Source organism: Boeremia exigua, assembly GCF_020726555.1.
Source record: "Boeremia exigua strain MPI-SDFR-AT-0100 chromosome Unknown C7974scaffold_6, whole genome shotgun sequence".
In the NCBI taxonomy this organism is placed as follows: domain Eukaryota; kingdom Fungi; phylum Ascomycota; class Dothideomycetes; order Pleosporales; family Didymellaceae; genus Boeremia; species Boeremia exigua.
In genome coordinates, this window is record NW_025763523.1 from 2235240 (window position 1) to 2261751 (window position 26512).

The 26512-nt window shown below is 54.7% G+C and overlaps 11 protein-coding genes across 11 annotated transcripts; 5 read left to right on the plus strand and 6 right to left on the minus strand.

The window, feature by feature from the left end:
• Positions 1–212: 212 nt before the first annotated feature.
• C7974DRAFT_310845 (uncharacterized protein) lies at positions 213–1239 on the plus strand (the record flags this gene model as incomplete). Its single annotated transcript, XM_046138288.1, has 2 exons — positions 213–932; positions 979–1239. 2 exons carry the CDS (start codon positions 213–215, stop codon positions 1237–1239), a joined length of 981 nt encoding a protein of 326 aa, XP_045997544.1.
• A 538-nt stretch (positions 1240–1777) lies between these two features.
• On the plus strand, positions 1778–3631 carry C7974DRAFT_395205 (uncharacterized protein). The gene is made up of 3 exons (XM_046141962.1): positions 1778–1972; positions 2031–2937; positions 2991–3631. Exons 1-3 carry the CDS (start codon positions 1911–1913, stop codon positions 3168–3170), a joined length of 1149 nt encoding a protein of 382 aa, XP_045997545.1. The 5' UTR covers positions 1778–1910; the 3' UTR covers positions 3171–3631.
• Positions 3632–3674: 43 nt separating this feature from the next.
• On the minus strand, positions 3675–5571 carry C7974DRAFT_395208 (insulin-induced protein-domain-containing protein). Its single transcript, XM_046141963.1, has 3 exons — positions 5455–5571; positions 4209–5400; positions 3675–4099 (listed from the first exon to the last, which is right to left on the minus strand). The coding sequence occupies exons 2-3, from the start codon at positions 5262–5264 to the stop codon at positions 3689–3691; spliced, it is 1467 nt and encodes a 488-aa protein (XP_045997546.1). The 5' UTR covers positions 5265–5400; positions 5455–5571; the 3' UTR covers positions 3675–3688.
• A 208-nt stretch (positions 5572–5779) lies between these two features.
• C7974DRAFT_395211 (eukaryotic translation initiation factor-like protein 2 subunit gamma) lies at positions 5780–7762 on the minus strand. The gene is made up of 3 exons (XM_046141964.1): positions 7495–7762; positions 6109–7443; positions 5780–6059 (listed from the first exon to the last, which is right to left on the minus strand). The coding sequence occupies exons 1-3, from the start codon at positions 7635–7637 to the stop codon at positions 6029–6031; spliced, it is 1509 nt and encodes a 502-aa protein (XP_045997547.1). The 5' UTR covers positions 7638–7762; the 3' UTR covers positions 5780–6028.
• A 140-nt stretch (positions 7763–7902) lies between these two features.
• On the minus strand, positions 7903–8856 carry C7974DRAFT_192952 (uncharacterized protein). Its single transcript, XM_046136629.1, has one exon. The coding sequence runs from the start codon at positions 8664–8666 to the stop codon at positions 7944–7946; it is 723 nt and encodes a 240-aa protein (XP_045997548.1). The 5' UTR covers positions 8667–8856; the 3' UTR covers positions 7903–7943.
• Positions 8857–9385: 529 nt separating this feature from the next.
• Positions 9386–11459, minus strand: C7974DRAFT_336537 (uncharacterized protein; the record flags this gene model as incomplete). The annotated part of the gene is made up of 2 exons (XM_046139193.1): positions 11049–11459; positions 9386–11000 (listed from the first exon to the last, which is right to left on the minus strand). Coding segments are annotated over exons 1-2 (1968 nt in total), but the record flags the coding sequence as incomplete, so codon positions are not given.
• Positions 11460–12190: 731 nt separating this feature from the next.
• On the plus strand, positions 12191–13183 carry C7974DRAFT_192963 (uncharacterized protein). The gene is made up of 2 exons (XM_046136630.1): positions 12191–12473; positions 12604–13183. The coding sequence occupies exons 1-2, from the start codon at positions 12288–12290 to the stop codon at positions 12895–12897; spliced, it is 480 nt and encodes a 159-aa protein (XP_045997550.1). The 5' UTR covers positions 12191–12287; the 3' UTR covers positions 12898–13183.
• C7974DRAFT_311343 (uncharacterized protein) lies at positions 13159–17502 on the minus strand (the record flags this gene model as incomplete). Its single annotated transcript, XM_046138306.1, is given in 5 exon segments — positions 13159–14471; positions 14566–14792; positions 14867–14876; positions 14893–17293; positions 17341–17502. The coding sequence occupies 5 exon segments, from the start codon at positions 17500–17502 to the stop codon at positions 13159–13161; spliced, it is 4113 nt and encodes a 1370-aa protein (XP_045997551.1).
• Positions 17503–17908: 406 nt separating this feature from the next.
• C7974DRAFT_395217 (Metalloenzyme, LuxS/M16 peptidase-like protein) lies at positions 17909–21682 on the plus strand. The gene is made up of 4 exons (XM_046141965.1): positions 17909–18405; positions 18451–18715; positions 18762–21279; positions 21333–21682. The coding sequence occupies exons 1-4, from the start codon at positions 18216–18218 to the stop codon at positions 21513–21515; spliced, it is 3156 nt and encodes a 1051-aa protein (XP_045997552.1). The 5' UTR covers positions 17909–18215; the 3' UTR covers positions 21516–21682.
• A 742-nt stretch (positions 21683–22424) lies between these two features.
• C7974DRAFT_395218 (uncharacterized protein) lies at positions 22425–24213 on the minus strand. The gene has a single exon (XM_046141966.1). The coding sequence runs from the start codon at positions 24066–24068 to the stop codon at positions 22485–22487; it is 1584 nt and encodes a 527-aa protein (XP_045997553.1). The 5' UTR covers positions 24069–24213; the 3' UTR covers positions 22425–22484.
• A 962-nt stretch (positions 24214–25175) lies between these two features.
• C7974DRAFT_413546 (uncharacterized protein) lies at positions 25176–26000 on the plus strand (the record flags this gene model as incomplete). Its single annotated transcript, XM_046143736.1, has 1 exon — positions 25176–26000. The coding sequence occupies one exon, from the start codon at positions 25176–25178 to the stop codon at positions 25998–26000; it is 825 nt and encodes a 274-aa protein (XP_045997554.1).
• Between the last annotated feature and the right edge of the window lie 512 nt (positions 26001–26512).

Below are 26512 nucleotides of genomic sequence, written 5' to 3' on the forward strand. Positions count from 1 at the left end.
AAGCCTATCGCATCATCCCAATAGTCTCGCGATGCTGTGTGCTCACCATCAACTTCCCCACGCGTGGAGACACCATCGGAATCTAAAGTCGGTGTCGGAACGCGTGTCGGAATCATGACGGTCATAATGAGTGCCGTTCGCTCTTCCCTGCTGTTGCTCGCTCTCGATCTCTGCACAATTCCTCCCACAGCATACTCCTAATCATCTACAACATGCCTTCAAACGAGACTCTCTCCAACGGCAACGGCGCTGCTCAGGAGTACTCTTTCCCACCTGGCATCCACGTCCCTTCATTGACCTGGTTCAAGAACGATCAGAACCAGGACATCGACTGGGATGTTCAGGAGAAGCACTTCGAGTTCCTCGTTGCCAACGGTGTCCACGGCATCGTCATCGCCGGCACAAATGGCGAAGCAGCAACACTCTCCTCAGCCGAGAAGACACAACTAGTCCAAAAAGCCCGCAAGACCGCTCAGAGGTTAGGGCACGGTGACTTGCCCATCACACTCGGCGGCGTAGCAGGCTCGACGCGCGATGCCATCCAGCAGACCATCGCTGCCAAGGAGGCAGGCGCGTCCGCATTCCTCGCACTTGTACCGTCGTTCTTCCACTTCGCCATGAATCAGGATGCGATTGTTGCTTTCTTCCAAGAGCTGGCAGACGCAAGTCCCATCCCCATCGTGCTCTACAACTTCCCCGGTGTTGTGTCGGGCCTCGACATCAACTCCGAGATGCTGGACATCCTAGGCAAGCACCGCAACATTGTTGCTGTCAAGCTCACATGCGGCGGTATCGCGAAGGTTGCACGCGTGTCGGCTTCCTTTAAGAAGTCTGAGTTTGTTGCGCTGGCTGGTCAGAGCGACTGGCTGATTCCGGCCCTGAGCGTGGGAGGCGTTGGCACAATCACCGGTGTTGCCAACCTGTATCCTAAGGTAAGTCGTCGCACCACATTACAGCACCAGCGCTAACAAGGTCCAGACTTGTGTGCACATGTTCAACCTCTACCAATCCGGGAAGCATGAAGAGGCCTCAGCTCTGCAGGTCAAGCTGTCCGTTACAGAGTGGGGCTTTGGAAAGGGCGGTATCAACGGCACCAAGTATGTGGTCGCACACAAGCTAGGGTACCCAGAGTCGAGCGCAGACTGCAGGAGGCCGTACCCCAGATACACTGATGAAGAAAAGAGGAAATGGGTCGTCAACCAGGTATCGGGGCTGGACGAGATTGAGGCTTCGTTGTGAGCTTGCTATGGCCTGCTGTTCGATACTGGGTATGCATCTGTGGCGTAAAATGTTGACAGTCGGTCTATGTACTAGATTTCATGAAAGAAATCATTTATGCATATCCATGTGTTTCATATGATACCAAGCAGAGTTGGCGAGAAGTAAATTCCTGATCAATCGGAGCTTCGGTGCGTTCGCCATCAACAATTTGTAACCAATTTTGATGCAACTTTGTCAGTCCACCGCCGGGAGGAAGACCGAGATATTCGCTACATCAATGTGATGGAGATATAGAGATGCGCCACTCTAACGCCGAGCTGCTGAGTAAATTGAGGCTCTCGTGACGCAAAGGTTTGCCTCAGGAGCCTCAAGAAGGGCTGTTGCCGTTGCCCAAAAGGGTAATGGTAAGAGTCGACCAATAGGAGAAAGGGGTTGCCATAGTATTACTTGGGCGCCACCAATCAGCGATGCACATCCGCCGTACACTGGAAAGGCGGGCCGGCTGCATGTACGGCATTTGAAGTTTGGAGGGGCAAGAGTGGGGTCGTCGCGAACGGGACAATCGCCGGGTGACGTCGTCGTAAGTACCAACGGACTTTGTGGATAGCTATATTATTCGCTTTGCGGCTTGGTAAATTCAACCCAAACATCGACACTCCCTACAGGCATCTGAAATACCAATTGCAGCTATGTCATCCCCTCAGACCGTCCGTTGGGGCATCCTTGCGACAGGAGGCATCGCCCTCACTTTGTGAGTACCCCACTGTCCCATCATTTATCCCACCAAGCACTTTCACTGACAGTCGCAGCACCCGCGACCTCCTCGCCGACCCGAAGACCCGCGGTGTCACCACTGTCAAGCACACAGTCGTTGCCGCTGCCTCTTCCTCATCGAAATCACGTGCCGAAGCGTTCCTGAAGGAAACCGGCTCCCCCTCAGACGCAAAGGCCTACGGCTCGTACGAAGAGCTCGTCCAGGACCCCAACATCGACATCGTCTACGTCGCCACACCGCACTCGCACCACTACCAGAATGCCCGCCTCTGCCTCGAGGCCGGCAAGCACGTGCTGTGCGAGAAGGCCTTCACCGTCAACGCCGCCCAGGCCCGCAAGCTCGCCGAGATCGCCAAGGAGAAGAACCTCTTCCTGATGGAAGCCGTATGGACCCGGTACTTCCCGCTCTCCATCTACGTGCGCGAGCAAATCACCTCCGGCCGCATCGGCCCCGTCGCGCGCGTCATCAGCGACAACAGCATGGCCCTCGACCCGGAGACCAGCTTCGCCGACGGCAAGCACCGCATGGTGAATCCCGATCTCGCGGGCGGCGCACTCCTCGACCTCGGCATCTACGCGCTCACCTGGGTGTTCCAGACGCTGTACCACACGCAGCCCGAAGCCACGCGGCAGCCGCCCAAGCTCCTCGCCTTCGTCAAGAACTACGCGGCCACCGCCAACGCCGACGAGCACAGCACCATGATCCTGAACTTCCCGCGCCCGGCAGACGCAGGCGGCGACGCCCACGCCGTCGCCACGACGTCCCTGCGCGTCGCCACCAGCCCCGGTAACAACAACGACACCCCTTGTGTCCGCGTCCAAGGGCCCAAGGGCGAGATCCAGGTCTTCCCGCCCTCGTTTCGGCCGACCAAGACGAAGCTGATTCTCAGCGACGGCACGGTCGAGGAGAAGGACTGGCCGATTCCTGGGCCAGGGAAGGGGGTAACTGGTTCAACGGGTTTGGCGATTCGTGGCAGGCGGAGGGCGAGGGGCAGGGGATGTTCTGGGAGGCGGACGAGGCGGCCGAGGCGGTGCTTGCGGGGCGCAAGGAGGGGAGGTACGAGAACCTTGCCGAGAGCATACTGATCATGGAGATTATGGATGAGGTGCGGAAGCAGGGGGGGTTGGAGTATCCGGCGAAGATTGAGACGCTGGATTATCCTGTGCAGTTGTAGGGGGGTAGAAACAGTGTGTAGAAGCAGTGTGATGGTGGATGGAGGAGGGGATACTATCTGCACCGTTAAGTGGGTGCTCAACCAAGCCTTATTTTACTGCACGTGTTGAAGTCATCGAGCCACGAGTGTTCTTCGAGCCTCGCTGACAGCACGCGCTTGGATCCAGGCATCGTGCGCTCTCACACCACCAACATCCATAGCTTCCCCACCCAGCGAGATACTCTGCCCCTGCATTCGCCACAAGCCGCCGAAAGCCCACGGAACCTGTCATCACGGTATGATCATCAAGAGGACTACACAGTACCACCCCGTTACTCTATTTTGCATGCTCTATTGCAGACTCAATATGCTCCCTGGATCCGTAGACCCCCGATTCACAATCCCATCCCGATGCAACCCCCAATCCAGACCCAATGCAATCCCAGCCGCGATGCTAGTCCTTGCTCGCCCATGCTGCTCACCCCCCCCCCCCCCCCCCCCCCTTTTTTTTTTATATATGTATCTTGCGAAAGAGATCGTCACGACCGCCGCCACCCCCCCTCCCACACCGCCAACCTCCTCCCAATATTCCCAAAACACACACAACTACAAAACAACACACTCCCAACCCACGTCACGACGGCGAGGTTCTCGTACGTAATCACGCCGGCGAAGAGATCCTGGCTGTGCAGGGCCGTCGCGTTGGCTGGCCTCCCCGCGCCTGCTGGTGTGAAGGGTGTCGATGTCGAGGGTGTTGGGAACGAGGGTGATGGCAGCGGTGAGGCGGGTGAAGGCGGGTTTACGAAGAAGACGCAGGTTGTGATGACGGAGGAGACGGCGAGCGAGAAGGAGAGGCCCGGTTTGCTGCGGTCGAGGATGTACCAGAGGGCGGGGTTGACGAGGGCGAGGGTGAGGGTGAGTTGGAGGGTGGACTGCCAGGGGAGGCGGCGCTGGATGCGTTAGTTTACCGTTGCATTGCGAGCGGGTTTGGGTGTTGGGGGAGGGGTTAGATGGAAGGCGGGGGTGTGACGCAAATGAACGGAGGAAAAAGAGACGTACAATAGCGAACCCAATCCCGACAAACGCCGCAACACTCCTCACGACGTCGTTCACCTGGTCGCTCAGCGGCACGCCCTCGGCCTCGGCCTCCCGCGCTCCCCCCTCTTTCTCGCTCCCCTCCCGCCCGTCGTTCTCACCACCGCTTCTCCCCCACAGCGCATCCACAACCGGCATCAACCCGCCCAGCACGACGCCCGCGGCCCCCCAGGCAGCCACGTACACCCACCCGCCGCGCTCGACGCCCGCGACGTGGACCGAAGCCAGGTGCCGCGTGTCGTGCAGATGGCTCACGATGGTGCCGTACAGCGCGCCGAAGATCGCAAGCGCCAGGACCTTGAGGGCGAGGAGCGCGCGGCCGCGGGCCCCTGTGCTGGCTCTCCGCTGCGCGCTGCGCTGCGCACTTCCCCTGTGCACGTCTCCGCTTCTCTGGGCGCCGTGCGTGTCGCCCCCGCGCCGCACTTTCTTCATGCTCAGCCCCTCGCCCTCCGCATCCGCGTCCCCCTCCCCCTCCCCGTCCGCCCCATGCCACCCCATCGCCCCATGCCCCGGCGTCTCCGCCCCAGCACCCCACGGCGTCTCCGCCACGCTGCCCACGTCGTCGTAGATACCGTACAGCGTGGACCCCATATTCAGCCCGCTTTTCGTGTGCGGCAGTGTCGCGCTGCTGGCGAAGCCGCTTAGGGTCCCTCCAGGACCGCTGGGGACTCCGCCAAGGGCTCCGCCAAGGGCGCCGCCGGGGTTGCTCGCATACCCGCTGGCGCTGTCCGACGGCGACTCGGGCGTCTCGTCGCCGCGGCGGGTGTGGTATGTACGTAGTAGGCGGGCATTGAGCTGGGCGAGGAAGTCGGAGCGGCGGGAGGTGAGGGGCGCGTAGGCGTGCGAGGGCGACGAGGCATCTTCTGAGTCTTCTTGGTATGTGTTTTGCTGCGTGTGAGGGAGCGGGTGTGTGTCGTCCGCCGCGAGGGACGCAGGATTAAACGCCCGGCGCGGCACGGGGCGGTAGATGTGCGGCTGCGAGTCTTCGCGGTCGCGGCTTGCTCGTACATCGTCGGCCATGGCTGCAACAATTTTCTGTGCGGTGCGGTTCTGCCGCACGCGACTTGCAGCGAAAGGGAGCAGAACTCGCGGTGAACCCGCACGTCCGCTGGACACGTGCAAAGGCCCGTCCGGAATGGAAGGTCGCCCTGCGCAGCTGCGGGCAATTAGCGCGACGTGAGCGCGACGAGCTCGGGCCTCGCAAGCATACCTCGATTTGCAACGGCGGTGGGACGATGGTGCACGATTGCTTTGCAACGGCGGTGGTACAATTGATCAGTGCACGAATGCACGAGTCGCGGTCACAAGAGGCCCGTGACGAGCGCACAGCGGGCGTCAATTGTTAAGTAGAGTGCGAGCGTGTCTGACGTCGCCCTCCACACTTCTTTCACGTGAAAGTCGGCTGACTGCCGGGACTACCGCTCACGCATACACCGTGCAGATCGTCTCCGCACCGCCCGCACTCAACAAGCATGACTGCATTCGCTCGTCTGCACTCTGCGCTCGGCACTCTACATTCTGCACGCACGGGGAGGGGGGCTGTGGTTGCAGGGTACATGTTTCTCATTAATGTGGTTTTATGGCGGCGCGGCTGCTGTGCTGCGTCGCCCGCTGTCTGGACCCTGGACCCCAGCTCTAGGCGTCGTGTGGCTCGCAGGTACCTAGACTCTCGTCGCGGGTTTTCAAAGTCGTCTATATCACAGTGCGCCGACGCCGCTGAAATGCCCAAAACGCAATGCAAGCCGTCGGCGCGCGGTTTCGTCTCCTCCAACTCAGACAGATGCTTAGTCGACAATGGGCTCGAGGATGTTTCCGCTGCGGCGTGTTAGTCGTGGTACAGTGCGGTGGATGTGTGGAGACTTACGCAACAATGTTGGCCCAACCAATCAGACGCCAGTGCTTCTCGATACGGCGCGACAGCGCGACCTTCTCGCCAATCTCCGTGCACGCAGGCGATGTGAGCGTGAGGCGGGCAGCGTCTGCCTTGACGGCGACGACCTTGGCGCCTGTGGCTGTCGAGCCAATGTTGACCATGAGCACTTCGTTCTTCGCCAGCTTGGCGACCTTGGCCTGCTTGCCGTCTGCTGTCTTGACACCGAGCAGGCGGCGCAGCAGGAAGTAGTTGACCTCGATCTCGGTGTAGATGTTGGGCAGGTGTCCGCGCAGACCGAGGACGAAGCCGACGAGACGATCCGCACGACACAGTGTGGGGTCGACGCGGGTACCGACACCGATGAGACCACCGGGGACCGCAAACTTCAGGTCGTTGTGCTCGGCGAACAGCGAGACGACGCGCGAGAAGATGGGCTTGCACTGGATCTTGCCCTGGTTGTCCTTGGACACGATACCCGGTCGGATCTCGACCTCGTCGCCCAGCTTCAATACACCCGTCAGGATAGAGCCACCGGCCACACCGCCCTTCAGGTCGTCAATCTCAGCACCGGGCTTGTTGACGTCGAACGAACGGATGACGATCATGTGGGGCTTGGTGGTGAAGTCGCGCACGGGGACGGGGATCTTGCTGATGAGCTGCTCGCAGATGGCGTCGATGTTGAACTTGAGCTGGGCGGAGATGGGGATAACCGGCGAGCCGTCGGCGACGGTGCCGCGGATGAACTTGAGGATGGACTCGTAGTGGGACGCGGCGCTGTCCTCCCGCATCAGGTCGACCTTGTTCTGCAGGATGATGATGTGGTTCAGCTTCATGATCTCAATGGCGGCCAAGTGCTCGCTCGTCTGCGGCTGCGGGCACGTCTCGTTGCCGGCAATCAGCAGCAGCGCGGCGTCCATGACGGCGGCGCCCGACAACATGGTGCTCATGAGAATGTCGTGGCCGGGGCAGTCGACGAACGAGACGTGGCGCTTCAGGCGGTAGGTGCCGGCGCAGCCGTCGCGCTCACACGGCGGGTCGACCTCCTTCTCGCTCTTGTACGACCGGTAGCATGTCGGGCGTGGGCAGGCGGGGTTGTCGCACTGGTAGATCTTCGCGTTGGCATAACCCAACTTGATGGTGATGTTGCGCTCGAGCTCGTTCTTGAAGCGCACCGTCTGTACGCCCGAGATGGCCTTGACCACCGTCGACTTGCCGTGTGCGACGTGGCCGATGGTGCCGATGTTGATGGTCGCCTGGCGCGAGATGATCTCGGGCGACAGCGGGCTCAGCGTCGCGAAGTCGATTGTGCTTGGGTCTGGCTGCTCGCTGCGCGTGTTAGCCGCTGCGTCCCGTCGTGACCTGTGACCTCGTGCTTACGGCAGCTCGGGGCGCTCGACCTGCACGGGCGCCTCTCTGGGCTTCTTGAGCGCCGACTTGGGCTTTGTCTCCTCGACCTCCTCCTCCGACTCGCTCTCGGCCTCGTGGACGTCGCGCTGCTCGTGCTCCGACTCGGAATCCATGATGGCGGCGGCGATGGTGTGTGTGTGGGTGAGGGTATGGGTGTGCGGCGACGGGGTGCGTGGGGGCGGCAGTCCTGCAATGGCGTCCGTCGTGGTCTGTCTCGATATGTTACGGCTGTTTTCCGTCCCACAGGCGAAAATGCGTTGACTCAGCACTGCCCCGCCGCCACGCCCTCGACCACGGCCCGTCGTTGATCCGCCGCCGCATAAAACTTTGCCAGCCGCGCCGCCTCCTCGCTCCATATTGAACAACGCAAAAATTCAACACACCTACTATAAAGCATTTTCTTTGGAGAGACCCGCCATCTACGGGTGGTGCGCGGTTTCCATGAGCACGAAAACCGTCTGTAGAGTGAAGAGCAGAACTGGCCGATCTTGGGTGCGGTTTCCCTCGCTTTCGAGCACATGAGGGAGAGCGCAATGATTGACCGTACATACCATTGTACCACTGTACTCTCGTACCACGTACACGAGCTGTTGCTGTCGACTGTGCGCCCGTTGATGTGACGGCGCTCCGTAGACGGCAGCAGTGACACCCATACCGCAACTAAATATCGTCGAGACCGCGCTCCATGTCTCGGCGACATTGTACTTGCGGCAGAGCGACCATTGGCCCTTATAGACGTCTAGGATACACTCTCCGTTCCGATCGCGTTTCGAGGGGCCATACATATCATCAACTAGCAGACGTGCTGGTGATGACGGTGCAGACGAGCGTGCATTGACCCCTTTCACCACCACCTCACCCATCCCAACACTCCAACCCACACCCACCACCACACGATCATTGCTGCAACACGACCGTTTCAAACCCATCACCTGCGATGTTCTCAGTCTCCACGCCAACACCGGTCGCGGCGTCACATCTCTCGCTCCTGCCCAGTCAAAGTGAATGCAGCCTGCCAAAAGCATCACAGCATCACAGACACACGGCAAAGACAGATGAATAGCTACATGTAATGAAATTATCCGGTTTGCTGCCGCCCTAAGAGCAAAGAAGCCTTGTCTCCAAACAGCATCAATACACATCAAAGTCGCTCTCCTCGTCACTCTCACCCACGTTGATGGGACTCATCAACCTATCCGCTGTCCAATCCGTGTTTGAGTCTTTCATATAGCGATTCTTCACGTTGAATAACACGACAACGGAACTTTCACGGTGTGTTAATACTAAAACGGACACATCCTATTGTTTGCTCAAGATCAAACATCTTGCAGACAAGCTGATACAAACCCGTGTGACCTTCTTCTTCAGTCTTACCATGAAGGCTCCAGAACCGCTGCGTCTCTAAGAGGTTGTTGTGGAAGACGCATAATAATGTTTTCTAGACCTAATTGAGTTTCTGTTTGAACAGCGTTGATTTCCTCGACGATCGGCTTGGTCGACTTCAGCAAATCGACGGGGCAGAAATGGTCATGTTTGCAATGGCGTTCTACACCGTTGTTTGCGACTATGTGCTGATCTCTTCTCGAAGAGTGCCAATTGACTTGACACGAGAGAAAACGCAAGGAAAGCAGCCAAATATCGATGCACAGCGAGAGCTGAGAAACGTGCACAGGTGTCCAGCACCTGTACCCACATCCCACTCGCAAGCACACTTGTCATGTATAACACCGTCCCACACCCATTCGTACGCTCGCAAACCCCTCACCCAGACAAAGCACTCACCGCACCCGACACAGCACTCGCCGCCCCCGACACAGCACTCGCCGCACCCGACGCACCCACCCGCCCCCGCGGCACAATCCTCACAACCGCCCCCCGCGCCCGCACAAACACCTCATCTCGATGCACCACCGCATGCGCCTCCCCGCACCTCAACGCCTCCACGTCCACAATCTCCACCGCGCGGTGCTCCAGCAGCTCGCGCGCCTTCGCGGCCGAGAGCCACTCGATGCCGTACGTCAAGCGCGCGTCCGCAGCGGCATCTGGCGCCGGCGTGGCGCACTCGACGTGGATTCTGAGCGCGCCGGCGGCGTTGACGTGGGCCTCGGACTCGAGGGTGGGCACCACGCGGCGGGTTTGCGGCGCGCCCTGGGTGAGGCGGGTGATGTTGCTTGATTTGGGCTTGTGGCGGAGTGGCGGGGGAGTGTGTTGAGAGGAGAGGTTTGTGGCGGACTGGTTTGGCGAGTCGACTCTGGACTGGATGGCGGTTTTTGGTGTTGCGTCGCTCTTTGAGTTTGGCACGGAGAGCGCGCTTTTCGTGTGCGGGAGAGAGTCCGAGACGCGGTCCATGGGCGGGAGCAGGTGCTCGCGCGGGATGGCTGTGCTGCTGGCCAGGGCGCTTCCGAGGGGTGTTGCGTTCGATCCGAGGGTGTCGAGCAAAGCCGATTTTGTGGGCAATGTCGATGTAGATGACGGTAGGGTGAGTATGGCGACTCCATTCGGCTCTAGGTTGATCGTCTTGTTCGGTCTCAGTAGCAGTCGTTTCAGGCTGTCTCTGATCTGATCCTCGAGTGCTGAGTTGAGGTTCAGTTCCAGCTCACTGAGGTTGGACATCGATGGCAGCTTCCATCCAGAATCCATCCGCCCATGGTATCGAGGCGTATGCATCTTTCCATGCATCAGGATGAGGGCGTTGCACAAGAAGCATGAATTCTTGCTGGAGCAGACCACTCGTGGCGGTAGTTTCGAAGCGTTCAGCTCATAGTGGGCGACAAGTTGGACTTCGGCATGTATCTTGGCTGCGCGCAATGTCTTCGCTGTTCGGGCAGCAAACTGTTCGTTCAGCTTTGACTCGCTTGTTTTCAAGACTCGACAGAGACAATAGAAGTCTGGCTCTTGATGAACAGTGCTGATTCTTGCGATCGTGGATCTTAGCTGTGGAGTATGGCCTTCGCCTGTACTTTTGCTGAAGCCCTCTTTCGGCAAGTTGACAGTAACAACTTTTGCTCGCCGAAACACAGGGACTCTTCTGGCTGTGCGAGATAAGAACCGTGCAGCCTCCCGATACCTCGATACTTTGCTGACGATGTTGACAAGATTTTGCTTTGACGTGGCGCACATCGCACTGTTTGGTATCGAGTCCATCACCGCTTGGAGACCCTCAGCCTGCTTTAGTTGATGGATGCCTCCGACTAGCCTCTCCAGCTGTGCTGGCTCCCGTTGTATGGCCCACAATTCGGAAAGTCTTATCACTTCCTTGGCTCTTTCTGTGAACAGCCCGACGGGCAGGCTGTGCAGAGTTTGAGGGTCGACTTGCCTGAGGGAGTTGATAGCTTCTCCTAGGAAGCCTCCGAGAGATTGTGTTGGGATGCCCCAATCTTTCCCCACAAGCCTTAAACGTCTCAGGATGCGGTGTGAACACATTGCGATTATTGCAGTAAATACCTCAGCCTCTATGGCTCGGCTCTTGTTTCGTTCTTACGAGTGTCATCAATGGTGAATAAGAAGATGGTTGGACGACTTACCTTTTGAGATTCCAGACAGAAAGCCAAAGATTTTTTCGAGGCCTTCTTTAAGATCTTGAAGGACGTTACTGCCATCTTCCTCGTCTGCCCTGTTCACCGCCAGCATAACATTCAGCGACGCTGACTGGGAATCTTCTTCGATACAAAGCGCTGGTGTGTGATCGGAATCATCTCTCGTATTACAGATGAAAGCCAATGTACCAGTAAGGTGTCGTTCCTGGTTGTAAGACAGCGCATAACTTCCTTGATGTGGCGAAGCCTTGTTGGTCACGTTGCTGGAAGGGGGAACTGGAACTAAATGAAGGAGATGAAGTAGGGAGATATTCTCAGCACGTGCGACCGCGGGCGTGGACATATCAGCGAGGAGCAGCGCGAATCATCAGATGTTGAGGAGGTGTTGCCAGGCTGAAGTAACAAGCACACAATCTCCGTCAAGCGGGGTCCTATAGGACTTATTTGCTGCATTGCTGCTGTGTAACAATCCTACGTCAATCTGCAGTGCTCTCAGGCTGATTGAACGAGACATCTGCTTCCAGGCCCAACGAGCGTGTGTTTGCCAGTCGTCTAATTCCCACGTCACTACACAAGTTCGATCTCTTTGCTGCGTCCATTCTATGAGGGATTTCCGGATTGAACATCTGCAATGTCAGCCTAATTCCAGAAACGGCGTGGGGTAGAAACGTGTGACAAGCTGGTTGCTGCGACCGGACTGGACCTTGAAGGCGTCTAGACTACGGCTCAACGCGCAGTACTTGGGAACAGGTTGTTCCATTCGACGCCACTCCATGCATGCGGGCTAATTTGAAAGGTACTCGAGCGTGTTCATACATAGAACTATCGACACAGCAATCAATCAAGCTTCGCCGGAGGTGGGGTGACGTCCCCATAGGGATGAGAGCCCAACCTGCGCGGTTCGCCACCCTATAGGATGCCTGCTTCAGCATCAAACGGGCCCTCCCGATGCAACCCGTGCAGTTCGCCAATCAGTGGAGATGGAAACCCAAAATAGTGAAGCAATGAGAAGAACACGTGTAGGACTCAACGAGGTCGAGCTGCACAGCACGTTGGCCCCGCTAGCGCCGCTCTAAATTTAAGCTTAAACCTATCCCTGCAACCCCACTCCCAAAATTTATCTGAACATCCACTCACCTTCGCCAGCCGTCCGTGGAACACCTGCAGCGTCCAGCACACACCACGCACCCAGCACCCCCGCATTTTACGCACACACGCACCGCCACAATGAAGCTCCTCACGCTCAACTTCCTCACCTGCGCCATCAAAACATGCAAAACACAAACCGCGTCTTTCCCGCTGCACCCCCGCAACGCCGAGCTGGAGATCCAGGAATCAGAAGTCAATCTGCCGTTTTTGAAGAACATTCTGCCGAGGCTGATGTGGGAGGAGCTGAGGACGATATGTAAAGAGGTACGTCCTTGCGCCAGTTGGTGTGCAACTACTCTTCGCGGGGCACAATGCGTGTCGGCTTCTGCATTCTATTTTCTACCTTCTCTCGCGTCCTACAGAGTCTAATGAAATCTATACTGACACACTACAGCTGTCCCTTCCCGACCTCCCTCCCACCCCGCCCACGCCTGCAGACCTCGTCGAAGGCGGCGCCGCGCTCGCAGCTACCAACGAGACCACCGATGCGTCCGCAGAAGGCAGCGCAGCAGCAACTACCACAGCAGCGAATACTACAGAACAGCCGAGCCAGACGGCGCGGGACCTGCACCGTGTGCTGCTCGAGACGTGTATACAGGAGGGCGGGCTGGTGTGCGGGTGCTGCGGGCACGAGTACGCGGTGAAGGAGGGGGTTGCCAACTTTTTGCTGCCGGGGCATTTGGTGTGAGAGGGGCAGGCGAGGAGGTAGGGCGTGCGAGGCGAGGCCGGACCGAGAGGCGCGGGAGATGTGGCAAAGGGTGGAGAGGCGAGCAGCAGCGCGGGGTATTCATGAAGGGAGCGGTTGTTCACGGCGGCACAAAAGTTTGATACCCACACACAGATTCGAGCATTCGGGGCGTTGGTCGCATGAAGATCAAGAGACGTATATCATGGTATCTAACCCTTTCAACGCGCCCAAACGCCCAACTTTTCCACGTTCCTGCTGCGCTTACAAGTCCAGCGCACGGTTGATCTGGATCTTCTTGTCCTCGCCCGCGCTCACAATGCCTACCTCCTTGTCCCAGTTCACGCTGAACACCTTGACGCCCTCGCCGTGGCTCTTGGCCGGCCCGCTCGCGCCCTGCCGGTTGATCGTGTACACGCTCTCGCCGGCCATGCCCTCGCCGACCTGACCGCCCGTGGTGACGTTGCGCAGATCCCAAATCTGGCAGGTGCCGTCATGCGAGCCGGAGACGAGATTGTACTCGGAGTTCGGGTCGGTGGCGAGCGACACGATGCCGTTCTTGTGGCCGCGCAGCGTCATAACACTAATCTGGGTGGCGGAGACGCGCGGGTCGACGAGCGTGATGTGGCGCGCTGAGGTACCAGTGGCGAGGAGGTTGCGCGCGGGTATGGCGCAGAGCGAGAGGAGGGCGTGGCCGGTTGTGCGGGTGTCGACGCAGGACTGTGTCGGGAAGTCCCAGGTCTTGATGGTGTGGTCGTGCGAGGCGGAGTAGGCGACTGTTGCGTCGTCAGGCTTGAAGATGACGCTGGAAACAGGCGCTGCGTGGCCGGTGAAGGTTGCGAGTGCGCCGCGCGCGGGGACTGTGCGGTCGGGCTTTGACAGTTTCTGGCGCTTGTTTGAGGCGGCGGTCGAGTTGGGGAGGAGGTTTGCGGGCGCCACCGGGCTTTCCTTGGTATTGCTGGAGAAGAGGGAGATGGTGCTGTCTGAGGAGGCGGAGAGGATGCGGCTGGAGGGCCCGTGAACGGCAATGTCCTCAACAGCCCACCTGTGGTTAAATAGCTCAAGGCTCGTTGTGATAGTGCGCGCATCATCATCATACTTGTAGACTCGAACTGTGTTGTCCAGACCCGCCGCAACGATCTTCTTGTCGGACAGCCACTTCGCAGTCTTCAAGCTTGTTATCCTGCCGCCATTGTTTGGCGCCTCCGATGTCGCTAGAACGTCGCCAGAGGTGTTCCATACGCGTACGAGACCGTCGTAACTAGCGCTCAAAATCCTCTCCTGGCCGCTCTGCACGTTTCCGCCTGACCACAACCCCGCCGGCGAGGATCGGGACAGCACATCTACAGCTGAGACCCAATCATCGTGCTCGAAGCTTGTGACATTGAGCGGTGGAACCAGGGCCCGTGTGTACTCGACGTCCAAGGTATTCTCTGCGTTGATACCGTTCTTCGTGAGGAATTCATCTATCGAGGTGCGCAGAAATTGGCCGTTGATGAGGATGTCGAACGGGATACGGTTTGCGTCACGGTGCAGGAGGTCGTTCACGAGGGTAGAAAGCTGGTGTCGGCTCAGAGCTATACACTTCTGTCAGCGAATAGCCTGGTGATGACAGCTGCAATGCGCAAGCATCGTGCTGTTGTAGGGTTTGCGCATGGTGAATAGACTTACAAGTCTGCACCAGCAATACTGTCGGATCCTCGGCGATCTGTAGAGCAGGATCGCGAGTGCTGAGGCGAATCTGCACCTTGGTGTCTGAGGCGGTGTACTCCATTTCGAATGCTATCGTCCGTTCTGCTGTTGCGATCGCCGTTGGCGTCTGGAAATTTCCTGGAACTTTTCGAACGGCAGGTGGGGCCACGCTAGCGACTCCGCTAGCCAATCGGCATCCGTGAAGCCTCCGTGTCAGCCTTGCACAGGTCGTTTGCTAGGTGTGGTGTGGAGTATTTGAACATCGTGATATCGTGTCTACGTAGTCGCAGCTTGTCTATTGCATACTTGTCCTCCTGATCTCCGCGATCGCTCTTCTTCTGAGATCACTGGGGGCGAACAGAGCCTCGATCAAGCCTACAACTTCTTCAGCACCCATCTCCAGCTTAAGCTCACTCTCATTCCACAGATACTTAATATCTGCCAGGCTTCCAGCCAGTATCTCACCGAGATACTGCAGTCTGAACCAGTTTTGGACGTACAAGCTTGCTGTGTCCCTGGTCTCTCCTTCCTCTTGTGTTTGGAAGTACTGATTAAGTGTCGCTAATGACATGCAGTAACTGTGCAACTTTGTTGACTCATCCTCTGCAATGTCTGACATATCGAGCACATCATTGATGAACTTTGTGAATGCAGTGCTGACAAGCGATCCAAGAGACTGAACGAGAACCCTCTGAGATACTATGCTCTGCCATTGTCGCTTCACACCGCCAATGCGGTCGATTGTTGTCGCGATGGCGTCATCGCATACCGTTGCAAATGGGACGTTGGTACATCCTTGGAAGCCTTGCGCGTCCTCAAGATGATCTTTGATAATCTGTCTTTGCGACTCCATCTCTTTTCCGTACGCCCTCCGACTGAAGCCATCTATCGTCTTGATATCGGCCTCGATCTTAGGTGTCAGGCGAACTGAAGGTCGGAGCAGCTGCGGAAGACTTGAAGAGCGGTCTTTCTCTGCTTGGTCGTGTATAACTGTCCGTAACCGATCCGAAAGCCGTTCGCAGTCGTTGTAGACGAGCATATTGCCTGCAGCGTCGGTAGAGTAGTGCACTGAAGCGGTAGCCCGATACATCGCGAGAAGTAAGCTAGGAATAGCGAACAAGCCCCCGCTCGCAGGCGAGATTGCGGATTTGACGAGCTCGGGTGAGTTGAGGGTCTCTACATCTGTGACTACCTGTAGGATGATCTCGATGATTGAGTCCGGGATAGCTGTCACAGTATAAGTTTCCCTCAGTGTGACGTGCTGTTCTGTAGGCGGCTGTTGTGTAGGCTGCCCGTTGGTCTTGCCACGTGGCGATTTTGTATGCGCTTGCGGTGAAGGTGCTGATTTTGTCTCTTCGTCATCATCCCAGTCGTTACCCCAATCTTCTGCGTCTTCGTCTTCAGCAGGCTTCTTTTCTTCTGCTTTTGCTTCAACTTTTGTTTCTTCTGTAGGCTCATCTTCATCAATCCCCCAAGCGCTCATGTCCTCTTCTTCCAGATCCTGTGCCGCAGTGTTCCCGTCCCCCTTGACAGGTTGATCGTCGTCTCCCCAGTCGGCGCCCCAGTCGTTTTCCTGTTCAGCATCTACATCCTGTGCAGGGTGTAACGCATCACCCTTCGAGATGACCTGTGTTTCCACCTTCTCCACAGTCTTCTTGATCTTGACTTGTTTCGGAAACAGCTTTTGCACTCGGGCAATGGCACTCTCCTTCTGTTTGGCTAGCCAGATCTCGGCTGATTTATCAACCCACTCGGTCAAGCGACTTTGGCCGGTCCACTCAAGCTCATCGAGGTACTCTACCAGACCCAGGACGTAGGAAAGTGTAACCTGGAAGTCCTGAACTCCGTCTGTGGAAGTTGGTACCGCGGGGTGGAGGTACTCTTTGATCAAACGCGATGCGATGATGGGTACCAACTTCGATGAGAGTGGTAAGGCAATAGAAGGTGGTAAACGAGTGCTGAGGAACTCAGCGATCTTGTGAATGTCTTCCAGGGTCGCCTTGACACTTCCATCGTTGACAGGCCCCGTAAGCTGTATACTGTCACCTTGAATATCGAATGCGGTGACGATTTGATCCTGGCCGATGATAAGGCGGTGCGATAAGATCGTCTTGTCAAAATCGCGGCAAAAGCGGGCGATCAAGTTGTCCAGGAGATCAAGCTTTGTGAGCTGCTCGACGACATCGTTGACACTGATCGTGGTTTCTTGTTCGATCGAGTCCCTCAAAGTGACCTTGTTGTTTGCAGTATCAACCTCCAACAGTCGATTCCAGGTGTCCGTGACCGTTTCAACAACGGCCTTGCGCATTTGCGACTCCTTGCTCTTCAAAACACCCACCACGCGTGTAGATTGGAACGGTCCCAGACTCTTAAATGCACTGTCCACATCCTCGAGACGCTGAATAGCATACATAACATGACCTCGAACGGCGGCATCCTGCGCCGAGTCCAGTAGTGTGGAGATGTCTCTCAGCTGCTCGACGACGCGCGCCAAACTCTCGTTGTACGCAAGCTCGGTGTGCAGCAGGCTGAGCTTACTGGCTGCATCTTGGACGTGCGCAGTATTCGCCTTTCCTTCTTCAGCGAGTTGTACAATCTCCTTGGCGGTATCTTGGGAGCGCTTGATGTCGTCTTGCAGCTTTCGGGCTTGCGCTATCCATCCGTCGACGTCGGACGCGGCTTCGCGGGACACTTTGCGCACTTCGTCCTGACATGCAATCAGTCATTATCGTCGGCGATTCCAGTGTCGCATACTTTGGCATCCTCTCTTGCCTTTCCAACCTTCTCTAGCAGCTTAGGGAGTGCGCTCGACGGTATGGTCGCAGATGCCACATCTCCATCTTGCGGAAATGTTCCATGCTCGGCTGACTGAAGAATCGCGTCGCCAAGCTGCTCATCTGATATCTGCGGAGGCATCGCGTTGGATCAGCCGATTGTCATGTCGAAAGAAAACCGGCTGCGTTGTACGTTTCCTTGTGCAACACGCGCAAACAGTCCATGTCGGCACCGATGACGTCCGTGCATCCCCAAGCTCCCATTTCACATGAGGGGCAAAACGGTACGGAACGACTACCCCGCCAACATTTGCACTCGTGCATACAGCCCCATCTTCTACAGCGGGAAAGAGGCGTTGACTAGGCGCGAAAGGGTTGTCGTAGAAATCTGGCAGGAATCATCTGGTATCGTGCCCGCAGCTTCCTCTGTCGCCAGAACAGCCTAACAGACCGGACAGTCGCGCTTTTCGCCGACCAAACATCAACTTGTTCTGCAACAATCTAAAGCTCGTTCCCTTTACTCTTTTCGTCTCCATGTAAGTTTAGAAGCGCGCTTCAGATGTTTTCGTTTAAACTCCTTTTTGCGCCCTACTATGAGCAGATCCCTTTGCCACCCAAATAGTATTCTTGTCAATGCATGTCATCATGCCACTCAAAGTCATGCATAGAAACGATTTGTCGAGCTTGCAGGTCCGGTACAAGTCTAGCTAACACAACAATGGTAGCACCCATCTGGCATTGCACAAAGGGCTGCCTGTCAAAGCGCAAACCTGCACCTCAAATAAACTTCTAAGCAACTCTCCTTTTCGACCTACGAATCTTTCCAAGCATTCAAGTGGCTTTAAATACGAAAGAATGGGCTCAATTTCTCAAGAGTCGCACTTCAAGAAGATCCAGGACTTCGAGGCCGATTACGCCGACGCCAAGTTCACCCAATATGAGTCGAAGCGTACGGGCTTAAGGGTAACGGTCGTCGACCGGAAAGGACCCAAGGTCTTCGGCTACTTTGCTGTCGCTACAGAGATCCATGATGACTCTGGCTCACGTATGTCTACGAGTGAAGGAGTTTTGCAGCGCTGACGAGTTGTAGCGCACACCCTTGAACACCTGATCTTCATGGGAGGACGCAAGTATCCATACAAAGGCTTGCTCGATAAACTCTCAACACGTTCGTATTCGGACACCAATGCATGGACAGATGTCTCAGAGACTGTGTACACTCTCTCCTCAGCCGGTTGGGAAAGCTTTGCGCAGATCCTTCCTGTCTATCTGGATCACCTGATTCTTCCTACCAACACTGATGCTGGATGCTACACCGAAGTTCATCACGTCGATGGCAAGGGCGAAGATGCAGGGTATGTTGTTTGCCCGCAAAGTGTTAATCTGGTCTGACTCAATCAGTGTTGTGTACGCTGAGATGCAAGCACGACAAAATCTGCAAGGTGACATGATGGATCTCCGCATGCGACGTCTGTTGTACCCAGAAGATGATGGGTTCCGCTCGGAAACAGGCGGCTTGATGGAGAATCTACGTGTTCTCACCGCTGAGCGCATTCGAGAATTCCACCGAGAGATGTACCAGCCGAAAAATATGCGCCTCATCCTTATCGGTGAGGTAGATCACCCAAACTTGCTTGAAGTGCTGGACAGGTTCGAGGACGACATTGTTGATTCAGTTCCCTCTTACGATGCGCCCTTCAAGCGTCCCTGGGTCGAGTCCAAGCGCACACCAGCGCTCACCAAAACCATTGTGGACACTCTCGAATTCCCGGAAGAGGATGAGTCCACTGGAGAGGTTCAAATTGCCTTCCTCGGACCCGCATCGACGGACGATCTGGCTGAGACAGCTGTGAACACATTGCTCACCTATCTTGCCGGATCATCTGTATCTGTCCTGGTCAACACTCTTGTGGAAAAGGAACATCTTGCCAGTGAAGTATACTACTTTATCAAGGATCATTACGATTCCATCATCTGGTTCACTCTCAGCGCAGTCGACACAGACAAGCTCGAAGCTGCTGAGAAGCGTTTCTTTGAGGTTCTCAAGGAGCATGTCAACGGTCCTCTTGACATGAGCTATCTACGTGACTGCCTTCATCGCTTCAAGCGACAGGCTAAATTCACGTCAGAGGTCAGCAACGAGGAGTGGAACACACCTATCGTCAAAGACCACATTTTCGGAAACCGCGACGGCTCTGACCTGAAGACTGCTATGGCGGACCTCAATGCCTTCGATGAGCTTGACAAATGGAGTGAAGACCAGTGGCGCACATTCATCAAGAAGTGGATCTCGGATGCGCATCATGTCACCTTGTTCGGGAAACCATCAGCGGCTTTGAACGAAAAGATGAAGGCGGAAGAGGTTGCGCGAGTAAAAGCACAGCAAGAAAAGCTTGGTGAAGAAGGCCTCAAGAAGCTAGGCGAGCAACTCAAGCAGGCGCAGGACCAGAACAACAGACCCATTCCGGAGGAGCTGATCGCAAGTTTCAAGATCCCCAGCACAGATTCGATCCATTTCTTCGAAACAACGTCTGCGAGATCAGGGCTTGCTAAGAAGCTCGGTACGGGGGAAACTAATATTCAGAAGATCATCGATAAGGACGAGAACGGATTGCCTCTCTTCGTTCACTTCGAGCACATTCCGACATCCTTTGTGCACTTTGGTCTAGCCCTTGGGACAGCGGGTTTGCCCACAGAGCTGAAGCCTCTACTTAGCATCTACCTCACGAACTTCTTCGCTACACCAGTCGTCAGAGACGGAAAATGTATTGAGTTCGAAGAAGCCATCACCAAGCTTGAGCAAGACACCATCGAGTATACTCTAGGCAGAGCGACTGACATTGGCAACTCCGAGATGCTCCATATTCACTTTGTCGCAGAGGCAGAGAAGTATGAGACAGTTGTCAAATGGCTCAAGACACTACTCGTTGATTCGGTGTTTGATATTGAGAGGATCAAGGCAACGGTCATCAGGCTATTGGCAAACGTACCAGACGAGAAGCGTGATGGTAATGGTATGGCACTCGCCATTGACAAGATGATTCACTACGACACTACCTCGTCTGTTCGCGCTACCACCACTCTAGTCAAAGCTCTTTACCTGAAGCGGACCTTGAAGCTACTCGAGACCGAACCCCAACAAGTCATTGACAAGCTCGAAGCCCTGCGAAAGCATCTTCTTACCTTCTCAAACATGCGTCTGCTTGTCACAGCGAACCTCGAGACTCTCCGCAACCCAGTATCGACCTTCAAGCACCTGACAGATGCCATCAAACCAGACGCCAACCCGACTGTTAACCCCATCGATGACCGCAACGCGCTTCTCTCCGAGATCGGCCGCAACCCTGGCGGTGCGCACTACATCGTCACCATGCCCATCGACACATCCTACGGTATCTTCACATCAAAGGCTCCCAAGGGCTACACTGCCCCAGAACTACCATCTCTCCTCGTCACCTTGGCCATCCTCGAAGCTGTCGAAGGACCTATGTGGGTAGCCATCCGCGGTACTGGTCTCGCCTACGGCAGCTCCTTCTATCGCGACGTCGAAACTGGCAAGCTGAAGTACGTTATTTACAACAGTCCGAATGTCTTCAAGGCTTTCGACGCGGCCAAGACCCTGATCAAGGAGCTCGCCGACGGTACCCAGTCGTTCGACAAAATGGCGCTCGAGGGCGCTATCTCAACCATCGTCCGCGGCTTCGTCGACGAGCGCGACACCATGGTCGAAGCGGCCAAAAGCTCCTTCATCGACCTTGTCGTGCGTGGCGTCGATAAGGACTGGCAGGAGTGGGTTCTCCGCGAGGTGCGCAAGATCACCGAGGAGGACGTCAAACGCACGCTCAAGGATATCGTGTCTGCGGTGTTCCAGCCGCAGGAGGTCGACGTGGTGGTCACTTGTGGCGGGATTCTGACAGAGGTATGTACACGTACTGTGGTATTGTAGGTATCGCGGTCGCTAACGCAAAGCAGAGCTTGCAGAAGGATTTCGAGACGGCGGGATTCAAGCCGCAGACTAAGGTCCTCGCGGACTTTTACGAGTCCTATGGGTTGGAGGGCGATGATGACGACGATGACGATGATGACGATGACGAGGAGGATAGCGAGGATGATGATGATGACGATGAGGAAAGTGGGGATGAGATGGAGGAGTAGATTTTATCTAGAGTATAGGATTGCAAGGAGAGTAGAAATTAGAGAGGTATTTAGTGTGCGAGGTAGCGAACTTTGCTATATGGCAGGCTGCAAGCTCGCTACTACTCTTTGTATCTGCGCAACACTAGCTCTTAATTGAGAGATCAGACTTCCAATGCTACTACGCAGTTTCACAGTATGTCTTATCAACGACATTGTTTAAAGTATGAAGCTTCCTTAGGTAGATAACTAGGGAGCGTCAAGGCTGAGCCCTATCTAGTCAGGCGTCCCCTCCTTTGTACATGTGCCACCATTCTGCCTCTCAGGTTTCAGAAAAAATGGCGAATAAGACCCTAAGCTTCCTAACTTTACAAAATGCATAACTTATAGCTGTTATAAAACTAAAAGCTAGATATTGGTCATGAATTACCTATGTTGTAGGTGTAAAAGCATTCTATGGAGTTTTTAAGTAATTTCCCTACTTCACTGTCGTGTGGTGTACATGTACTTGGCTTGTATCTTCAGTCCGTCGTTTGTTCTGCAACGTGAGAGTCTGCCCAGAAACACTCCCTTGGCTATAAAGTTTCTTCGCACGGAATATAGAATAATTGACAACGTCTTGCTCAAAGTACTTTTTGCTCGACGCAAGCAAATCCCAGCAGTCTTTGAATCAGATCAATGAAAGAAGTCAACTTAATTCTAAGTTGAGGGTTCGCTACTACCTAATTTCCACTTTCGGAATTGTACTCTACGCCAGAATCGGTCCTTGAAAACTCGTTCTTGCTCAACATTGATAGTGTATATACCTGATTAATGTAGCTCGTCGGACAATATGTAGAAGTTAGATCATTATGGACCATGCCATTACAATTATCACTTGCAATCTATCGCCCTTTTCGATCGTCGCCAGAATCGCGCTGTTGTAAAATGGGTCAGAGACTACTGTATTGAACAACATATGGAATGAGTGTAGAGATTTTAGATCGGGTTTCAATTTCGTAGGGGAAAGCTCGACCAGTCGTGCCTCCAGCCTTTGCTGCCCTCTCTGGAAGGCCAAATGGAACGAAATACCTGCCCTAGTGCGGACTCCGTAAGTTTTGACTCCGTGAGTTTTTCTTTCAACGCCTCTGCATGCTTGCCTAGTTCTCTGATGATGAAGTCGTTGCGGTCATCTCTCGGATTACGCTCAATTAACCATGACCGGCCCAGATTCCTCAAAATTTCGCTATCGCAATAGACGCCTGGTTCGCTATTATATTCACAGCCGCCCATAGTCCAAATTTTGAGATGCTCCAGCTGTGTACCTGTCTTATCCTGGTTAATGGCATAACAGATGGAACGTGCTAGTGTCTCGTCTACGGCGCAATTGATGAGCGTTTGTCTCAAGTCACCTCTCTTCTGAGGGCCTCTACCGACAAGCTGCTGGTCTTCCCCTTCAAAATTGGGGTTGTACTCAGGATTTCGGGAGACTCGCAAATTTGAACAATCAAGGGTGAGGAAGAGGGATCGCAGTCTCTTCATTTTGCTGAAACACCTGTACATTGACGTTTCTGATGGGCTTGACATGTCCCGCTTGATCGTGATGGAAAGATCCTCCAGTATCGGACACTGCGCTTCGATCTGAATCAGATGCTCCTTAGCGAATTCCATAGGGATTTCTTGATGAGGGTCACGATCTTCAGCGTAACGTGACTCTTGAGGGCGCAAACTGAGCTGCTGCAACGTTTTCCCATGACGAGACAATATAGCGTCTACAGTCTGTTCGTCAATTGCCCCATGGACAGAAAGCTGCTCGAGGGGTTCTAGTGATTCGAAAAAGGACACTGCATCCTCGCTGAAGTTCGGGCGGCCGTGGAAGGTACGATCTCGGTCAAGAGATACTTTTAGTGTTTTTAGCTGGGGAAACGAATGATTCTGAACCAGCCATTCCATTGTCTCGCCATTTAGTGCGCGTGAATTGTAATCGCGCTCCAGTCCCAGATCGAGATATCGCAGGCACTTGAAGTCTGTATGTGTAGCCCATCTCTCCAGAGTCCATTGCGACGATGACAATACTCCTTGGAGGCTCAATGATGTTAAGGATCCCTTTGTCCCGTCACGAGACCTTGGAAGACCATGCCAGGTCTCCTTGACGCGGTAGTCGCTTCCAGAACGGTATGCCATGATACACACAGTGATAATTTCCTTAAGGTTCGGAGCAAGCCCAGCGGCCAATTCTATGAGGGCATCCTCATTGAAATCATCATCGTAATCTGAGTCCCGGAAGGTGAAAATCAGCTTCGCTTTGTAAAGCAAAGGGGATGTGGCAAGTTCCATCTCGTATGGATATGGAACTCCCCATAGCAAGGTCCGGAAGCGGAAAGTGAGATGGTGTAATCGACACTGTGGATACTGCGTGTGAAGAGTGCTGAGCAGGCTTGGTGGGAATTGACTCTTGCAGTCATATATCAGATCCTTTAAGTGAGGTGTTATTCGAATCAGGCTTAGGATAGGGTCCCAAGATAGGTCTTCCTCAGAAGCTTTCTTGATGACGGGCTCATCATAAACCACGTAGTGGTAGCTTGTACTCGCCATGCCCAAGTCTGGCACTATTTCATCTAGGCCTGTAGAGCGGAACCACTCCAGCGAACTCTTGCCGTCGATTTTCGGATTGGGCCGTATATCCCCTTTGATAGTAATGCACTGGACGTAGCGAGCTGATTCAGTGCGTAAGAGAGCTTTGACGAGATGATCAATCTCACTTCTAAGAGTTGCGCGGCCGTGGACGGTAACTTCGATTCGGCGAAGTATCAGGAATGCCGAAGCTTTGTGGCAAGCCATACTTGCCAGGCTGAAGGCGAAGAGGCTAGGTCGGTATGTATGCTCGATACAGTCGGCAATCTGCTGGACTATCTCGATTGGCAAAGAAGAGAAAGGCATTGTAGCTGTGTCGTGAGTCGCTACATGTAACGGGATGTACTTGGCAGACGTGATGGTAAAGAGAAGTAGGAGAAGTTTGGAAAGTTGCGATGCACGATGACTCTTTAAGTTGTTGCTCCTCGAAATAGATGCGGCGTAGTTGTGTATAAGCGCCGGCGACTAGCGGGCCCCACAGTCACGTGGTCGATGAGTGTGACATACCGTAAACCCACAGTGGGTCAACACAGGTGAACTAGATGAATGATTGTCGTAGCATAATCTCAGGGGGGTGTCATAGTACGTGGGGGTGTACCAAGTGCGAGTTGATGGATTCCGAAGCTACCTAAGTGTGACCTCAGTCCACCAACCCGCCTGTACAGGGTGGTGCATAGTCGACTTCCATCCACGCCTCCTGTGCCTCAGTCTTGCAACACTAATAACAAGACAGGACAGCATCGGAGTTCCAAAATCCCCACATTGTCCGTAGTATCAGATATGGTCATTTGAACCCACAATTTTGAATCATCGATAATCCCCGTGTAGGTAACAACATTTGTGCTGTATATTCACGAGTATTTAAGCCTCACAACCGGCTTGATTTCTAGAGCATATCATCACACTCACTTCGATCGTCAACCAATACAACATCTTTCAGACAGGAACTGGTTTCCTCTGATCATTCATTTTCGCTCTCTCGTCACTGATCATCATCACACTACATCACTTTCTTGACTTTATTTATCTATTTTGCATATTCCTGAAGAGTCAACACAGCTTATCAACATGGTATCCGTCAAGAGAATCATCGTTGCAGCCTCGCTTCTCCTCAGCGGAGCGGTTGCGGCCCCTTTTCCGAGTGATGCGCTGAGCGCAGCCACCGTTGGTGTTGGCACCGCTAACTTAATTCTACATGAGTCTCGCGACTTGTATGAGGCCTCTGCCGTCGAAATTAAAGCCAAGAAAGATAAAAAAGTCAAGCCTACACCTACCAAGGGTAAACCCGCAAAGGCCACACCCTCAAAGCCCAAGACAACTCCCAACAAGGATCCCAAGAAGGACCCCAAGGCATGTCCTATCAAGCCTGGAAAAGGGAAGCCCAAGGATTCCGTGCAGCGCAGAAGCGGCCGCATGACGTCGACCAAAAAGCTCGACAAGATCCTTGAAAATCAGTTCGTCCTTGCGATGAACCTCAATGGCGCCACTTCAGTAACAGTCGACGATCTCAGTGGCTGCACGGCTCTCTTCTTTTGGGACAAAGTCTTCCGCCCCTCGGCCTACCACATCTTCTGCGGTGACGAGAAGATGAATGCCAGGAAAGCCGCTGAAACGATAGGCGAGCTTAACCTGGGTGCAAACGGCGTCGTAGTCGTGACTGGCAAAGATGAAAATCGAGTCAATGCAATGGCCGGAATCGAAGCATACAATGCGGGCGTTGAAGACGAGTTCAAGTTCAAGAACATTAAAACTGTGGGCTACAATTATGAGAACACTGTGCAGAAAAAACCATCGGATCCACTCTGGAGGTATTCAGTTACTGCGCACGTTGGAGACAAGACCATGACCCTCAAACCCGTGCTTGTCCCTGGTGTCTCCCGCCAGTGTCAGTAGTCGTCTGGCATGCCGAGGCACTGCTAGTCTTATCGATGCAGCAGATGCCAATCCAAATGAAGTCTCAGACGTCATCGGCAGCTTGTTGACGGCAAGAGAGGGGATTTGGATACAGCAAAAACTGGCAGTGGATCAGCCGCGAGTAGTCTTAGTAGAGCTCTTCAAGAGATATATGTGCAACAGTTGGGATGGAGTTTCTTTAGTCAGTCTGTGTCTCTAGTAAAGTACCTGACCTTGTTGGCACATAAAGTATGGCAGGGGCAGATATCGAATGTAGATCCTTAAACGCTCTTCATTAAGTAGCACCTCTCCGCAAGTCACAGTGAAGGACGCAAGATTAGACAACAGAATGCTTAGCATAGAGCTACAGTACTTCAAATATCTCCATGAGTCACTTTCTGTTACCAGCTGGCTGCCGCAAATTCTTGTATCCACATTGAATGTACCCCGGCCATGCTGTATTTTAGCATAAGAACTTTTGCGTGGTCCATTGATCTACAGACAGGTCTTAC

Coding starts and splice junctions, on each gene's coding strand:
- C7974DRAFT_192963 (XM_046136630.1), top strand. CDS start 12,288: ATGAAGCTCCTCACGCTCAACTTCCTCACCTGCGCCATCAAAACATGC. Junction 12,474..12,603: donor TGAGGACGATATGTAAAGAG/GTACGTCCTTGC, acceptor GACACACTACAG/CTGTCCCTTCCCGACCTCCC.
- C7974DRAFT_395208 (XM_046141963.1), bottom strand. CDS start 5,264: ATGGCCGACGATGTACGAGCAAGCCGCGACCGCGAAGACTCGCAGCCG. Junction 4,100..4,208: donor TCGGGATTGGGTTCGCTATT/GTACGTCTCTTT, acceptor TAACGCATCCAG/CGCCGCCTCCCCTGGCAGTC.
- C7974DRAFT_395205 (XM_046141962.1), top strand. CDS start 1,911: ATGTCATCCCCTCAGACCGTCCGTTGGGGCATCCTTGCGACAGGAGGC. Junction 1,973..2,030: donor GGAGGCATCGCCCTCACTTT/GTGAGTACCCCA, acceptor TGACAGTCGCAG/CACCCGCGACCTCCTCGCCG. Junction 2,938..2,990: donor TTCCTGGGCCAGGGAAGGGG/GTAACTGGTTCA, acceptor GGCGAGGGGCAG/GGGATGTTCTGGGAGGCGGA.
- C7974DRAFT_192952 (XM_046136629.1), bottom strand. CDS start 8,666: ATGTGTATTGATGCTGTTTGGAGACAAGGCTTCTTTGCTCTTAGGGCG.
- C7974DRAFT_395218 (XM_046141966.1), bottom strand. CDS start 24,068: ATGGCGAGTACAAGCTACCACTACGTGGTTTATGATGAGCCCGTCATC.
- C7974DRAFT_395211 (XM_046141964.1), bottom strand. CDS start 7,637: ATGGATTCCGAGTCGGAGCACGAGCAGCGCGACGTCCACGAGGCCGAG. Junction 7,444..7,494: donor GTCGAGCGCCCCGAGCTGCC/GTAAGCACGAGG, acceptor TAACACGCGCAG/CGAGCAGCCAGACCCAAGCA. Junction 6,060..6,108: donor GGTTGGGCCAACATTGTTGC/GTAAGTCTCCAC, acceptor AACACGCCGCAG/CGGAAACATCCTCGAGCCCA.
- C7974DRAFT_395217 (XM_046141965.1), top strand. CDS start 18,216: ATGGGCTCAATTTCTCAAGAGTCGCACTTCAAGAAGATCCAGGACTTC. Junction 18,406..18,450: donor CCATGATGACTCTGGCTCAC/GTATGTCTACGA, acceptor GACGAGTTGTAG/CGCACACCCTTGAACACCTG. Junction 21,280..21,332: donor GTGGCGGGATTCTGACAGAG/GTATGTACACGT, acceptor AACGCAAAGCAG/AGCTTGCAGAAGGATTTCGA.